The sequence below is a fragment of the Chiloscyllium plagiosum genome, chromosome 11 (genome assembly GCF_004010195.1).
Source record: "Chiloscyllium plagiosum isolate BGI_BamShark_2017 chromosome 11, ASM401019v2, whole genome shotgun sequence".
Lineage (NCBI taxonomy): Eukaryota > Metazoa > Chordata > Chondrichthyes > Orectolobiformes > Hemiscylliidae > Chiloscyllium > Chiloscyllium plagiosum.
Window position 1 is genome coordinate 58392806 of NC_057720.1, and position 17864 is coordinate 58410669.

General features: G+C 43.3%; 1 protein-coding gene across 4 annotated transcripts in view; it reads right to left on the reverse strand.

The window, feature by feature from the left end:
- The window catches only part of ror1 (receptor tyrosine kinase-like orphan receptor 1), a 301138-nt gene that overhangs the window by 69312 nt on the left and 213962 nt on the right, over positions 1-17864 (reverse strand). For all 4 annotated transcript variants that reach the window (XM_043699447.1, XM_043699446.1, XM_043699448.1 and 1 more), the window contains exons 3-4: positions 14294-14581; positions 2014-2050 (exon numbers count right to left, since the gene is read on the reverse strand). In XM_043699447.1, the coding sequence (XP_043555382.1) occupies positions 2014-2050; positions 14294-14581 (325 nt within the window). The remainder of the gene's footprint in view (positions 1-2013; positions 2051-14293; positions 14582-17864) is intronic.

Below are 17864 nucleotides of genomic sequence, written 5' to 3' on the forward strand. Positions count from 1 at the left end.
TTGCTGAACAAAGAGACCTTGGAGTGCAGGTTCATAGCTCCTTGAAAGTGGAGTCGCAGGTAGATAGGATAGTGAAGAAGGCGTTTGGTAAGCTTTCCTTTATGGTCAGAGGACTGCATACAGAAGTTGGGATGTCATGTTGCGGCTGTACAGGACATTGGTTAGGCCACTGTTGGAGTATTGCGTGCAGTTCTGGTCTCCTTCCTATCAGAAAGATGTTGTGAAACTTGAAAGGGTTCAGAAACGATTTACAAGGATGTTGCCAGAGTTGGAGGATTTGAGCTATAGACAGAGGCTGAACAGGATGGGGCTTTTTTCTCTTGAGCGTTGGAGGTTGAGCGGTGACCTTATAGAGGTTTACAAAATTATGAGGGGCATGGATAGAAATGGACAAGAAACTTGAAAGGGTTCAGAAACGATTTACAAGGATGTTGCCAGAGTTGGAGGATTTGAGCTATAGAGAGAGGCTGAACAGGGTCGGGCTGTTTTCTCTTGAGCGTTGGAGGTTGAGCGGTGACCTTATAGAGGTTTACAAAATTATGAGGGGCATGGATAGTATAAATGGACAAAGTCTTTTCACTGGGGTTGGGGAGTCCAGAACTAGAGGGCATAGGTTTAAGGTGAGACGTGAAAGATATAAAAGAGACCTAAGGGGCAACTTTTTCACACAGAGGGTGGTACATCTATGGAATGAGTGCCAAGGATGTGGTGGATGCTGGTACAATTGCAACATTTAAGAGACATTTGGATGGGTATATGAATAGGAAGGGTTTGGAGGGATATGGGCCGGGTGCTGGCAGGTGCGACTAGATTGGGTTGGATATCTGATCGGCGTGGACAGGTTGGACCGAAGGGTCTGTTTCCATGCTGTACATCTCTATGGCTCTATGTACAGCTCTTGGAAAACTCTACATTCTTCAAACCTGGCCTCTACTGCAAAGTCTTTTGCACCATCATTCTAAGATGTACCTTCAGCATCATAGCACTGAGCCTTGGAAAGCCCTTCACAAACCTCAGCGTATCTCTCACTCCTTCTTTAAAACATTTCTGGAAACTTACCCCTTTCACTGTGCTTTTATTCACCTAATCAATATTGCCTTCTTCATCTTGATATCAATTTCTGTCTGATTATGCTCCTGTGATCATTTTAGGGTTTTTTTAATGTGTTAAAAGATGCATGCAAGTTGTGTTTATTTTGCTGTGATGACCTCTATGATGAGATAGGCCATTAACCCTGAAGGTAGAAGCTTAAAAGAACAGTACAATGAAACAAAGAACTGTGGATGCTGGAGAGATCTGAAACAAACAAAAACAGAATATTCTGGACAAACTCAGCAGCTCTAAAAACTAAATTAACATTTCCAGTCCAGTGACTCTTCTTCAAAAGTTCAGAAAATGGGTCTCTGGTCACAAAATTCTGTTCTCCACAAAGGCTGCCACACCTGCTGAGTTTCTCCAGCAATGTTTGAGTTTGTTTGTCTTAGTAGAACAACAGAATTACCTTGAGCGAGAAGCTTTGGGAAAGATAGGAATTCAGGGGAGCAGGAAAGGATAAAAATTAAACTATAAAACAAACTGATTCAACACACATGTTGTGGAGTGCAGTGGTTTAAGCAGTCAGCTCACCATCACCTTGTCAAGGGTAACTAGGGATGGGCAATAAATGCTGGCCAGCCAGCGATGCCCATATCCCATGAATGAATGAAAAAAACATACAAACAGGACAGTTGAAAGTACATACTTTGCAGTACGATGTTTAAAAAAAAAGCAATTCTGAAGTCAGTGAAGATTATCTTTTAGGTTCCATTGTCTGTGATCATTCCTTAGGCTGCACTATTTCTTTAGTGACAATCATGGACATCATATGAAATGCACCCGTAGGAGTGACTTAAATCATCATAGGTGTAATGTAAAAACCTTTTTAAAGTAATGCTTCAGCTGATTATTGACAAACCCATATTATCTCTTTTGTGCTCTTTAGAAGCAGGTAACAGTACGACAAAATATACTCACTGCGTTGCCTTTCCCGAATTTGGAGTCGGTGGGGGTCCTACAAAGGGGACAAAGAGAAAGTGTTAAAATTCGAGAGTTCAGGCATTACTCTTTGTTTGGCATTTGTGGCAAAGTGCTGTTTTTACCTGTAGCCTTGTGCTTTGATTTATATCTAAGCATGGAAAATTAAACCTTGGTAGAAAAGGATGCAGTTTATCCATTACAGATGTTTGATGAAAAATTATTTCACTGCCCAATGGACAAATAGTTAAATGTTTACCAAGTATGGAACTGAGCCACTTAGAGGCAAGAAGCTTCTGGGTTTATCCCTCGCCTGTTCTGAGTTAATAGATCAGAGTTCAGTAACAGGTTTGTTAAGATTCAATTCTGAACATGAGGCTAGAGAGGAGAGAAGGCAAAAATCAGACAGACTTCCTGTTAATCAACAGTGACTCCTGCTAAAATATGGATAGATACTGTGCAACAATCAGATGCTTCTCGAATGTGTTCCCGTGCAAACAATGATAAGATGACACCCATAATAACTGATCCCAGCTTTTAGCAATGTCTTAGGAAAGGAGAGGCAGAAAATGAAGGAATGTAACAATAAGGCCCTAGAAACGCGAAAGGAAATCGCCCAATAGCCTGACTGAGCCGAGCTGATAATTAGGCTTTTCCTGCCAAGCTCTGTATGGCTGACTTCGGAAAAGAAAAATAAATTCGAGCAAAGCTTACAATCATGCCAAACAGGTAACTTCTCCACCAGATGAAGGATACATATCGGATTTAGAGTGTGCTGGAGTGATCACAGAAACCCGTTTGAGATGACTGAGATCAGCCATTTGATTCGATCCCAAGGCTCAGGTAGTTATAGCAATAGGTCGAGATCAGGTTCTAAAAACATTTTTATTGGAATTCAGGTAAACATTTTTAATTGTTGCATTTTCTTCTTCCTTTAGTTAGCCTGTTCCAGTAATGAAGGAGTCAAGGCTCCCATTAATGGTATCACATCAGAAAATAACTTTGGTGGGGGAGTGTACAATGATTTTCTTGACTGTCCCTTGGAAGATGTTATTTCCACAAGTTTTGCTCCTTCCAGCTTGAAGTGATTCAAACTCCAGGGCTCGTGCCCTAGCTGTGATGTGCCACTGCTCAATGTCACCAGTCCACTCCCAACAACTCATTTTAATGTTACATGCAACATTGCAATGTGCGACAGCATTCTAACAAACTATTCTCTTTTCTTTCCAATGCAAACATATGACCTACTGTACTAGTCAATTGTATTCATGGCAGGAGTGGGGAAATAGAAGATGTAAAACTTGGGATATTTTGTGGTAGAGAACGTAACAATTATTATTTGAGTACTCAATGACCATTGATAATTGATACTTGTTCAACCTGTGTAAATAAGATTGGGACTTGCAGAAAGGAGGAGCAAACTAACCAGGACACCTGAGCACAAGGAGTCATTCAAGTGGGGAAGAAAATAGGAAGATAGTTCTGGTCAGGGAGTTGTATAATTAGGGCAGTAGATATTGTTTTCTGCAGCTGTGAGGAGGAGTTCTGAAGGCTGTGTTGTCTGCCCAGTGCCAGAATTAAGGACATCTCCAGTAGTTGTCATCCATGTTGGTACCCACAACATTGGTAGGACTAGAAGGGAGGTTCTGTTGAAAGACCTTGAACAGTTATGAGTTCAATTAAAAACCAAAATCTCTAAGGCAAAAATCTCTGGATTACTATCTGAGCCAAGCGCAGGGTAAATAAAGTCAGGCAGTTAACTGTGTAAAAGGTTGATGCAGGCGGAATGGGTTTTAGACATGGAGCACTAGCACCTATATAGGAAGTTGTCCAGTGGGATGTGGTTCCCTAGAGTTGTTCTGGGATCAGTGGCCTGGCGAATCAAGTACTTAGGGCTGAATGAGGGCTTTGGGAGAGGGGAAATGAACACTTAAAGCAAGGTAGCATGGCAACATTACAGGATAGCTGTCTCCATGATAACCAGAGGGACATGGAAACTGCCTGAATTGCTGTGCTCTTCCAGCACCACTGATCCAGAATCTGGTTTCCAGCATCTGCAGTCATTGTTTTTACAACATTACAGGATAGCTGTCTCCATGATAACCAGAGGGACATGGAAATTACAGAGTACGCTAACATAGGAAAACAGCAGTAACTAGGGTCAAAGGGTGGGAAAAATAGCAAGAAAGACAAAGTTACTGTTTCTTTACTTGAAAACGTATAATGGAGTCAGAGGCAAGTTTAATAAATGATGCCTGAGACAAAAACAGGGTAGTTAGCTTAATGTTCGTTATTGGGAAAATGTTAAGAGTCGATTATAAAGGGCGTAATTGCAAAACATTTAGAAATACATCATGAAATGAAGCAGTCAGCATGGCTTCATGAATATCTGACAAATTTACTAGAATTCTTCGAGGAAGGAACAAGCAGAATAAATAAAGGGGAAGCACTGGATGTAATATTTTTGGATGTTCAGAGGTATTTGACAAAGTACCACAGATTAGGCTACTTAAGTAAATAAAAGCTCATGGTGTTCGACGTAGTATATTAACATGGATAGAGGATCGGCTAATTAATAGAAGACAGAATTGGGTACAGTGGGCATTTTCAGGAATGGCAACCTGTAACTAGTGGAGTGCCATAGGGATCAGTGCTGGGGCCACAATTATTCACAATATATATTAATCACTTGGATGAGGGAAGTGTGTGTATGATAGCTAAGTTTGTGGATGACACAGTACTGGGTGATAAGTGACGAAGATGACACAAAGAGCCTGCAGTGGGATACAGACAGGTTAACTGAGTGGGCAAAAGCTTCGCAGATGGAATATAATGTGGGAAAATGTGAGTTATTCACTCTGGCAGGAAGAATAGAAGAAGTGAATATTATTTGAAAGGGGGAGACGGCAGAAAGCTCTGACACATTGGGATTTGGGAGCCCAAATACATGAAACACAGAAAGCTAGCAACAAAGTTCAGTGGCTATTAAGGAAGACAAAATAAGAAGTTGGCCTTTATTTCAAAGGGAATTCAGTGAAGAAAGGGAAGTCTTGCAAAAACTGTATAAGTCAGACCATAGCTAGAATACTGTGAACAGTTTTAGGCCCGTTATCTCGAGAAAGATATACTGGCATTGGAGGCAGTCCAGAGAAGGCTCACTAGGCTCATCCTGAGCATGGAAGGATTTTCTATGAGAAGGGGTTGAGTACATTCAGCCCATAATAATTGGAGATTGGGAGAATGAGAAGTGACCTTGTGGAAAGATGTATGATTTTTAGGGGGACTTGACAGTGTAGGAGCAGAAAGACTGTTATGCCTTGTGGGAGAGTCTCGGACAAGAGGCCATCATCTCAGAATAAAGTGTTGCACATTTAGATCATAGATCATAGAAGGACAAAGTTAAAGACAGTTTCTTTTCTCAGAGGATACTGAATCTGTGGAATTTTTTTACCACAGAAGACTGTCAAGGCTGTTTTTCATGTATATAAGTATGGAGATAAGACAGATTTTTAATCAAGGGGACCAACGGTCATATGGATAAGACAGGAAAATGATGTTGGAGGATATTCAGGTCAGCCATGACATCATTGAATGGTGCAGCAGACTTAAAGGGCTGAATGGCCTCCCTCCACTCCGATGCTTTATGGTCTCAGAATCGTCATTCTGCATTTATTTATTGACAAATTAGGGACAGTTTGAGCTAAACGTCGTAAGACCTAGACAGCAAGTGCCCAAACTCAACACTGGATACTAACAACAGCTTGTATTAATATAGCACCTCAAACATGATAAGATACTCCAAGGCCCTTTACAGGAGCATTATAAAACAAACTTAGACAGCAAACCACAGAAGAGATAATCAAAAGGCTTGGTTAAATAAGGAGGCTTAGAGCAATACTGTAAGAGGGAAAAACAAGATAGAAGAGGTTTGGCAATGTAATTCTAGAGGTAGGCCCCTTGGCAGCTGACACCTTGGCACTGATGGTGGAGCTACTAAAGTCAGCTGTGTCCGAGAGGTCAGAACTGAATGGGTGCAGATTTCCCTGAGGAACAGAAGGTGATTACCGAGACCAGGACAGATTTGAAAGCAAGGACAAAAATTTTAAAATCAAGTCATTGCTCCTTTGATGCTAATATACTTCAGCAAACTGAAAAGTGACAGGTAACTGGGACTTGGTGTGAGTTAGGATATGAGCAGAAGTTTGGATGACCTCAAGTTTAAAGCAGGTACAAAATGTGAGACCAAGCAGATATATGTTGAAATAGTCAAGTTTCAAGGTAACAAAGGCAAGAATGATAAGTTGACAGAGCAGATGGGCAGAAACTGGCGTGAATCATCGAATCCCTACAGGCCCTTCGGCCCAACAAGTCCACACCTATCCTCTGAAGAGTAACCCACTCAGACCCATTCCACCACCCTACTACTCTACATTAACCCATGACTAATGCACCTAACCTACACATCGCTGAACACTATGGGCAATCTAGCATGGCCAATTCATCCTAACCTGCACATCTTTGGACCTGTGGGAGGAAACCGGAGCACCCGGAGGAAACCCACACAGTCATAGAGTCAAAGAATCATAGAGATATACAGCATGGAAACAGACCCTTCGGTCCAACCTGTCCATGCTGACCAGATATCCCAACCCAATTTAGTCCCGTCTGCCAGCACCCGGCGCATATCCCTCCAAACCCTTCCTATTCATATACCCATCCAAATGCCTCTTAAATGTTGCAATTGTACCAGCCTCCTCCACATCCTCTGGCAACTCATTCCATGCATTCCATTCCATACATTCCAGCCTCTGTGTGAAAATGTTGCCTTTAAGGTCTCTTTTATATCTTTCGCCTCTCACCCTCAACTATGCCCTCTAGTTCTCGACTCCCCCACCCCAGGGAAAAGACTTTATCTATTTATCCTATCCATGACCCTCATAATTTTGTAAACCTCTATAAGGTCACCCCTCAGCCTCCGACGCTCCAGGGAAAAGAACCCCAGCCTGTTCAGCGTCTCCATATAGCTCAAATCCTCCAACCCTGGCAACATCCTTCTAAATCTTTTCTGAACCCTTTCAAGTTTCACAACATCTTTCCGATAGGAAGGAGACCAGAATTGCATGCAATACTCTAACAGTGGCCTAACCAATGTCCTGTACAGCGCAACATGACCTCCCAACCTCTGTACTCAGTACGATGACCAATAAAGGAAAGCATACCAAACGCCTTCGTTACTATCCTATCTACCTGTGACTCCACTTTCAAGGAGCCTTGAACGTGCACTCCAAGGTCTCTTTGTTCAGCAACACTCCCTAGGACCTTACCATTAAATGTATAAATCCTGCTAAAATTTGCTTTCCCAAAATGCAGCACCTCTCATTTATCTGAATTAAATTCCATCTGCCACTTCTCAGCCCTTTGGCCCATCTGGTCCAGATCCTGTTGTAATCTGAGGTAACCCTCTTCGCTATCCACTACACCTCCAATTTTGGTGTCATCTGCAAACTTACTAACTGTACCTCTTATGCTCGCATCCAAATCATTTATGTAAATGACAAAACGTAGAGTACCCAGGACTGATCCTTGTGGCACTCCACTGATCACAGGCCTCCAGTCTGAACAACAGCCTTCCACCACCACCCTCTGTCTTCTACCTTTAAGTCAGTTCTGTATCCAAATGGCTAGTTCTCGCTGTATTCCATGAGATCTAACCTTGCTAATCAGTCTCCCATAGGGAACCTTGTTGAACGCTTTACGGAAGTCCATATAGATCACATCTACTGCTCTGCCCTCATCAATCTTCTTTGTTACTTCTTCAAAAAACTCAATCAAGATTGTGAGGCATGATTTCCCACGCACAAAGCCATGTTGACTATCCCGAATCAGTCCTTGCCTTTCCAAATACATGTACATCCTGTCCCTCAGGATTCCCTCCAACAACTTGCCCACCACTGAGGTCAGGCTCACCGGTCTATAGTTCCCTGGCTTGTCTTTACTGGCCTTCTTAAACAGTGGCACCACGGTTGCCAACTTCCAGTCTTCCGGCACCTCACCTGTGACGATCGATGATACAAATATCTCAGCAAGAGGCCCAGCAATCACATCCCTAGCTTCCCACAGAAATCTCGGGTACACCTGATCAGACCCTGGGGATTTATCCATCTTTAACCGTTTCAAGACATCCAGCACTTCCTCCTCTGTAATCTGGACATTTTGAAAGATGTCACTATCTATTTCCCTACAGTCTATATCTTCCATATCCTTTTCCACAGTAAATACGGATGGAAAATATTCATTTAGTATCTTCCCCATTTTCTGTGGCTCCACACAAAGGCCGCCTTGCTGATCTTTGAGGGACCCTATTCTCTCCCTAGTTACCCTATTGTCCTTAACATATTTGTAAAAACCCTTTGGATTCTCCTTAATTCTATTTACCAAAGCTATCTCATGTCCCCTTTTTGCCCTCCTGATTTCCCTCTCTAGTATACACCTACTTCCTTTATACTCCGCTAACGATTCACTCGATCTATTCTGTCTATACCTGACATATGCTTCCTTCTTTTTCTTAACTAAACCCTCAATTTCTTTAGCCATCAGCATTCCCTATACCTACCAGCCTTCCCTTTCACCCTGGTAGGAACATACTTTCTCTGGATTCTTGTTATTTCATTTCTGAAGGCTTCCCTTTTCCAGCCGTCCCTTTACCTGCGAACATCTGCCTCCAATCAGCTTTCGAAAGTTCTTGCCTAATACCGTCAAAATTGGCCTTTCTCCAATTTCGAACTTCAACTTTTAGATCTGGTCTATCCTTTTCCATCACGATTTTAAAATGAATAGAATTATGGTCGCTGGCCCCAAGTGCTCCCCCAATGACACCTCAGTCACCTGCCCTGCCTTACTTCCCAAGAGTAGGTCAGGTTTTGCACCTTCTCTAGTAGGTACATCCACATACTGAATCAGAAATTTGTCTTGTACACACTTAAGAAATTCCTCTCCATCTAAACCTTTAACACTATGGCAGTCCCAGTCGATGTTTGGAAAGTTAAAATCCCCTACCATAACCACCCTATTATTCTCACAGATAGCTGAGATCTCCTTACAAGTTTGTTTCTCAATTTTCCTCTGACTATTGGGGGGGTCTATAATACAATCCCAATAAGGTGATTATCCCTTTCTTATTTCTCAGTTCCACCCAAATTACTTCCCTGGATGTATTTCCAGGAATATCCTCCCTCAGCACAGCTGTAATGCTAACCCTTATCAAAAATGCCACTCCCACTCCCCTCTTGCCTCCCTTTCTATCCTTCCTGTTGTATTTGTACCCTGGAACAGTAAGCTCCCAGTTCTGCCCATCCCTGAGCCACGTTTCTGCAATTGCTATGATATCCCAGTCTCATGTTCCTAACCTTGCCCTCACGAGGAGAATGTGCAAACTTCACACAGTCACCCAAGGCTGGAATCGAACCCAGATCCCTGACACTGTGAGGCAGCAGTGCTAACCACTGAGACACCATGCCATGAAGTTGGATAATGTTACAAAAGCAGAAACAGGCAGCCTTAGTGATGGCACAAATATGTGGGGAAAGTTAATCTTAGGGTCAAATATAACAAGGGTACAAATGATTTGGTTTAGTCTTTTATAGTTGCTAGGGAGTGGGCTGGAGTTAGTAGCTAGGGAACAGAATTTGAAGTGATACCGTAGGCTTCAGTTTTTTCAATGCTTAATTGGAGGACATTTCTGCTCATTCAGTAATGGATGGTGGATAAGCAACCTGATCAATTAGGAACAGTAGAGAAATCAAGAGAGGTGGTGGTAAGGGAGACCTGGGATGATGACAATAATTGGATGTTAACTTGTTTATCTTGGGAAAATGTCAACACCTTAATTGCCTCCTTCCAATGGGGTGGCAAATGTAATTGGCAAGTTAGTAACTGATGGATTGCAGCTGAGGTCCCACATTGCTGAGGTAACCCTCTGAACTCAATCCAAATAAGGCACTTCAGGCAGGGAGACGCATCTGTACTTCACTTTGTTATCTTATTTCTTTCAGGACTATATTTTAAATAGAAACAAAAGTTGAAGACTTCTATTCTCCACTCTTAAAAGTACCTTAACTAGATAAGCATGCTTCACATGTAAAGATGTAGAAAGTATAAGCAGGATATTCAACTATTTAACATGTCAGCCGAACCCAATCCTATCCAACGTGCACTTCCCAACATGACTCACACTAAGGTATTTGGGAGTGACAACTCTGGTTGACATTTCTTCTCCACTTTCTAATCCAGTAACATTAAGACCTCTGACCTCCAGCACCTTGTCAGATGAGCTAATTTGACACAGCCCATCATAAAAATGAGGACCTCCCCTGCAACCGCAGATTGCGGTGGTTCACGGACTCCCAGCCATTCTGCTTGTTCTGTGGTGCTGTGGAGTCCATGGACCATGTATATATTGGGTGTGGGCGTTTGCACTCTCCTCTGCTTTTGGTTGCACTTCAGTCCCACGCTCCTGATCTTCGGGCACCCGGTACGGAGGAGGGAGGGCAGGTCCGAAAACCTCCTCGTGGGTCTGCTCCTGGGCCTGGCCAAACTGGCCATCAACAGGTCCAGGCAGCGGGCCGTGGAGGGGTCGTTAGGGCCGACTGCCTGCCCCTCTTCCGCGGTTACGTTAGAGCCCGGGTGTCCTTGGAGAAGGAGCACGCGGTGTCCACCAACACCCTGGAGTTGTTCAGGGAGAGGTGGGCGCCGCAGGGAGTGGAGTGCATCATTTCTCCCTCCAATTCTATTTTGATTTAGTCCCTACCCTCCCCTTCACTGTTTTGATCACACAGCACTGCCCTTTGATGTGAAGGGCACTGCTTGTCACTGGCCACTTGGGTGTTTTCCTGTCTTCCTGGTGGTGGAAATTGAATAATGATTCGTGCACTTTGTATCTTTCACTGTGTCTCACACCTGCACACACACACCATGGGTGCTGGGGGAAAAAATAAGCACTACTGCGGTTAGGCGGTAGTGTGGGGGTTAAAAAAAAATGTTTAAAAATAAAATAAAAATGAGGACCTGACTGACCTTAATATTGATTAATTCATTGATTGAACCATTAGGGAACAGTTACTTTAACTGCTTTTAAGTGTTGTGATAACCAAAATAAGAAATAGCTGTACAGCATTAAGAGACCGCTCCAGTCATATGTATCAATACATTATAGGAAGAGTTACACTGAACACTCTCTATTGCAAAGAATTTACTTGCACAAAACTTTAATAACCTTAATTAATTCCATCTTAAACCCACAAATGATATTGTAATGACCATCTGTCCTTCATCTACACTCAAAATGACTGATACAATTGTCATCTAAATCTTTTTATCCTGCGAGATGTTTTTCACAATGGACATACCACTAAAGCTGGAACTTAGAGCCATAGAGTTAAAGAGATCTACAGCACGGAAACGAATCCTTTGGTCCAACTCTTCCTTGCCAACTAGATATCCTAACCTAATCTCGTCTGATTTGCCAGCATTTGCCCCATATCCCTCTAAAGCCTTCCTATTCATATACCCATCCAGATGCCTTTCAAATGTTGTAATTATACCAGTCTCCACCACTTCCTCGGGCAGTTCATTCCATACACACACCACCCTCTGTGTGAAAAAGATGCCCCTTATGTCCCATTTAAATCTTTCCCATCTCACCCTAAAATGGACCTTGTCTATTTACCCTATCCATGCTCCTCATGATCTTATAAACCTCTATTAGGTCACCCCCTCAGCATCCCACGCTCCAGGAAAAACAGCCACAGCCTATTCAGCCTCTCCCTATAGCTCAAATCCTCCAACCCCGGCAACATCCTTGTAAATCTTTTCTGAACCCTTTCAAGTTTCACAACATCCTTCCATTAGGAGGGAGACCAGAATTGAACACTTTTGGAATCCTAATGACAAGAATCAGCATATTAATTCCACTTTACTTTGTCCTGTGCCATCCAATGCTCACTGCAGAACAAGGGACTGCATCTTGATCCCCATTGGGACTCACTTAAATAAGTGGCTGAGGAGTTTGCACAGTTGGCAAATGTGCTGCTGCTCCATTTCCAGCATAACCCCGGGCTGTTTTCCAGAATTCGGATGGCAGTGTGGGCAGCAGGGCTACCTACCCGCAAGCAGCAGATACTCAATTCCATTACTTATTAAGGCCTGTTGTTAGAAACCACCCAGAATCAGTAGGACATCCAGTGAAGTGGTTTCTCCATTCTACCAAAGAGATGGCCTGGTTGCAAAGGCCTTTTTCTGATTTTAAATTTGAAGAGGTTGACAGCACTTCATCATGTGGCATCCTGCCAGCTTTACACCCGATGACCAGCTATTTCAGACAATGTGCTTTTCCTCCCTCTATCATCCTGACAGTCCTCCACTGCACCACCTCCTTTCCCCGTTCCACTGCTCTAAACCACTCCCCCTCTAAACACAATAAAGGCAGAGACCCCGTTGTCCTCACCTACCATCCCACCAGTCTCTGCATCGAATACATCATCCTTAATCACTTCCAACAACTCAAACTAGACCCCACCACCAAGAACATCTTCTCTTCCCCATCCATCTCTGCCTTCTGCAAGGACCATTCCCTTCACCAATCCTTGGTTCGTGCCACTCTCCCCACCGACCCCACCCCGAACCCCAGGTACCTTCCCCTGCAACCAGCAAAGATGCAAAACCTGCTGGTATACTACCCCCCCTCACCTCCATCTGGGCCCCAAACAGTTCATCCAGGTGAGACAGAGGTTCACCTGCCTCTCTTCTAACCTAATTTACTGCATCAGTTCTTCTGATGTGGTCTTCTCTACATTGGGAAGACCGAATGTGAACTTAGAGAACAGTTTGCCGAGCATCTCAGCAGGGCCTGCAGGGGCCGGCCAGACCTCCCACTCACTGCCCATTTCAATTCCCCTTCCCACTCCCTTTCCAACATGACCAACCACAGCTTCCTTCATTGCCACAATGAATCAAACCGCAAATTGGAGTAACAACACCTCATCTTCTGCCTGGTCAGCCTACAGCCCAGAGGACTCAACATTGAATACTCCAATTTCAAATAACCTCCCTTTCCATCCCCCGACTCCCTTCCTTCCACTGCTCCCTGCCACCAACTGGAGTCATTCCTCCCATTGACCAACCAGGTCGTACCCTCTACCTGTCTTCATCTCTCCCCACTTCACCGCACTGCCCACCACCTCCCTTATCTGCAGCTCCCCTTACAACCACCCCCAGTCCTGAAGAAGGGTTACACCTGAAACGTCAACTCCTCCGTCTCCTGATGCAGCCTGGATTGCTGTTTTCTTCCAGTCTCCTGCTTGTCTACCTTGTATTCCAGCACCTGCATTTTTTTGCCTCTAACCAAGTGCTTTACAACTGCCAGAAGGCCTCAAAATGGACCTCCAACTTTCAGACACCACCTGACATATATATCTACCCGCTAGTCACTAATTGGCCATGTTTGGTAACCACACATTTAGTACATTTCCCACAAAGGCTCAACAGAGGAGGAAGTGCTGGATGTCTTGAAACAGGTAAAGGTGGATTAATCCCCAGGACCTGAGCAGGTGTACCCGAGAACTCTGTGGGAAACTAGAGAAGTGATTGCTGGGCCTCTTGCTGAGATATTTGTATCATCGATAGTCACAGGTGAGGTGCTGGAAGACTAGAGGTTGGCTAACGTGGTGCCACTGTTTAAGAAGGGTGGTAAGGACAAGCCAGGGAACTATAGACCAGTGAGCCTGACGTCGGTGGTGGGTAAGTTGTTGGAGGGAATCCTGAGAGACAGGATGTACATGTATTTGGAAAGACAAAGACTGATTCAGGATAGTCAACATGGCTTGGGGTGTGGGAAATAAAGAGGATTGGTGAGGGCAGAGCAGTAGATGTGATCTATATGGACTTCAATAAGGCATTCAACAAGAGGGTGGTACATGTATAGAATGAGCTGCCAGAGGAAGTGGTGGAGGCTGGTACAATTGCAACATTTAAGAGGCATTTGGATGGGTATATGAATAGGAAGGGTTTGGAGGGATATGGGCCAGGTGCTGGCAGGTGGGACTGGATTGCGATGGGATATCTGGTCGGCATGGACAGGTTGGGCTGATGGGTCTGTTTCTCTATGACTGTAAGTGCTGTCTACTTGGCACCCCAGTACCATTATTAAACTACGTTTAGTGTTAGGACTCCCTGTTTTATTTCCTCAAGTACATAAAAGATTGTAATGCTTCTCAATAGATCTTACCAAATTTGACGAAAAGCACACCCGTGGTTGAAACAGATTTTTGTCCATTTGTAGCTACACATTGGAAATAACCAGTGTCTGTAGTATCGAGGTTTCGTATTCGGAGACGGGAACCATAGCTGGTCAGCCGGTAGGATATCCGCCGTGGTTCCTGGACAACTGGTGCATCATTCTTCAGCCAGCGGATGGTTGGAGCCGGATTGCCGGAGACTTTGCAGTATAGCTCTGCAGTCTGGCCAAGCGAAGTTGTGATATTATTCATTGGCTCATCCAACGTTAGGTAGTAATCTGTAAAAGAGTTTTTCAAAATTATCTTTAGTTGCAAGTCTGACAAAAGGCTCAATTAATGTGGAAGATTAATAAAGTTTATTCGGTGACAAAGAATACAAGCACTTTTGACATCGATCAGTGGCTAAATCCATCATCATGTTTCATACTGATCCTTACAGACCACATATGTCTTAAGCTGAAAGCACTGTCTGTGTAGAATTAGTTTGTTCAGTGTCAGTTGATGAGAAAGTACAGTGAAAATGGTCAGATCTCCCATCCTTTAAAGCTTGGGTCAAATGAAGCATTTTCACTTTACATTCTGGTTAAGATTTCGAGATGGAAATGTGTTGCTGGAAAAGCGCAGCAGGTCAGGCAGCATCCAGGGAACAGGAGAATCGACGTTTCGGGCATTAGCCCTTCTTCAGGACATTAGCCCTTCTTAAGATTTCGAGCCCCATTCCAACTTGATCTGGGTGACACTTCAAGCCATTACATAAAGAGTGCTGCATTATTGGAGGGGCTGATATGTTTAACTGAGTTAGCTCCTGTCGCAATATTCAAAGAGGAACAGGAGCAATCTCCATTGCTCTGAGGAATATATATCCCTCAATCAAAATCTGAAAACAGTTGAAATGGTCATTATCTCATTCATATTTCCTGGTCCTTGTTGTGTTGAAATGGTCATCACATTGCACCAATTAACAACAATAATTACTTCAAATGTACTGGATTGGCTCCAAAGCACTTTGGGGCCTCTCGGGACATAAAAGGTGCTATACAAATGCAAACTAGGTCCTACTTTATTGCATTGATACCTCCTGAAAAATGTACTTGTGTGCCTGTGTGCCAGGGAAAAGTTTGGGTCAAGCTAACATAAATGAGATTTTGCAGTGGTCAAATAGGCTGAATACATTCATTTCAATAGCCACCCAGCTAAGATGAGGAAAATGGAGTTCATAGAAACTCTGCAGTGTGGAAGGAGACCATTCAGACACTTGAATCACACTGACCCTCCAAAGACCATCCCCAACCAGATCCATGCCCCTGCCCTATCCTTGTATTTCCCATGGCTAAATCACTTGGTCTACACATCCCTAGACACTATGGGCAATTCAACATGGCCAATCCACCTAACCTGCACATCTTGGAGGAAACTGAAGCACCCAGAGGAAAACCACGCAGACCAAGGGGGAATGTGCAAACCCCACCCAGGATAGAATCAAACCGGAGTCCCTGGTGCTGGGAGGCAGCAGTGCTACCCACTGAGCCCCCATGCCACCCACCATGAGGCCACCATCAGATCAACCTTGATTTCACTGAATGATGGAACAGCCCCAAAGGGCCAAATGGCCTACACTTGCTCCCAATTCTTGCGTGTTCTACTTAAAATGGTCTGGTGCTCCTGAAGCAGTCCCCAACATAAATTAGTACCTCCAGTGAACAGCAAAACTCAAAAACATGAAGAAACAATTCACTTCTTAAAATTTGTAAGTAACTCGACACAAATGTGATTACATTATCTTGACATCTACAGAAAGAACTTTCCTGGATTTGAAACATTTAACTCCTGTCATAGCATGTCCTTGTTTACAAACTTTCTCTTCTCAGACCATTCAACCTGAGCTGTTATGTTGTTAAACACACAGAGCAAAGAAAGTTAAATCTCCAAATATGTTCAAGGTTTCTTTTTTTGTCTGTCACAAAACACCGTGTGACCTCCATCCTCTCTCTAACTATAATTTCTTAAATGTTGCAGCTTGTACTTGGCAATGTTGACTGCTAATTACTTTGTGAACTCCAAATACTTTGTTACTTTCTTTCAAGATGAGACACACTGCTGATAGATCGACACGGGAGCTACTGCGTTCCAGATTGTACTAGCAAATCCAGCAGAGTCATTTTATGGTCATGAATCATCAGGGCTGCCTGAAGGTACTGCACACGCAAGGGATTGGTAGGCTGGTGGGAGTAAATTAAAATTTCAAAACCCCCTAAACACGAGTCTTACAAATAATAGACTGTCTGAGTTTTAATAGCACTGATTGGGAATTAATAATACTAAGCATTTAATGAGGTCTATAACCACCCAGCATTCTCTTGAAATTACATCCTAACGCCCTACTTACATTGTAGAACTGATTCGAGAACAACTAGCACAGCTGCTTGCAAGCCTACAGTTTTATTTCTGTCCGCAATACGCTCTCTAGTTCATGGGGAAATAGAAACCGGTTAGCAAGTAAATAATCACATCGGTGACCTGTTTGGCAAGGCTGAGCCAGAAAGGTCACCACCTCGACCAACCAGGTTATTGCCCTACTATGGATCTCACTATTGTAAGGTTGAGTTGTAGCAGCTCCATAAATAGCAACAACACCATCATCATCTGAGTGGTAGTGATTTCGAAGAAACTGAAATTTAACCAACATCTAAATCTTGGCTAATATTCATCGTTTCAAACGGTCAACACGGTTTTCTCTTTACAGATGTTGCTAAATTTTTCCAAAACTTTCTGTCTTTGTAGCAACATCCCCACATTTCTCTGCAAAATCTGCAATGGGATCTTTCCATGCTCTTCTGAAAAAACTGGTAAGACTTTAGTTGAAAATCAAATGAAGCATGTCCAACAGTATAGCACTTCCCCAACAGTGCAGCAAAGCCTCTGCTGATCTACAAGGAGTGGAATCTGAACTCTCAACCTTCGGACTCAGACCAGTCCGCCACTGATCTACAGCTGGATGCTAAGCCCAAAAATATTGTACTGGATGCATTCAGGTCATCCCTTTTGATCCCTTGGTATTTAGCTCTCGTCTCAATATCTTCCAGATAATTTCTGATTACAAAGAATGTAACTCAAAAGTGCTGTAATCACAGCTACCATCTTGTTCCAATATCAGAGAGGTGACTTGCCAACATATGGAACCTTTCGCAATTTAAAATATTCAGACATCAAAATGACACACAGATCCTACCATCTCAGACGGGGATTCTTTATATTGTACAACTGTGAGTTTAATCAAAATCAATTGGAAATTCTGTTCCCATCATGCTCCGCCATCACCACCCCCAACCCTGTTACTTTCTGTTGAGAATTAACCCCAGAACAACCATTCTTTGTTTTAGTACTCAAAGAAATCCTTTACACTTTCCATGGCAACTTTATGCAGAACATAAACTAATTTCTCCGACTGGTTTATGTTGGCAGGCTGTTGCCTTAGCCTCCTCACTTCAGACTTATCTCAGACAGAGCAAGGACTCTCGGCTTTTACAGTTATATAATTAAAAAAGAAACTTTATACATCTT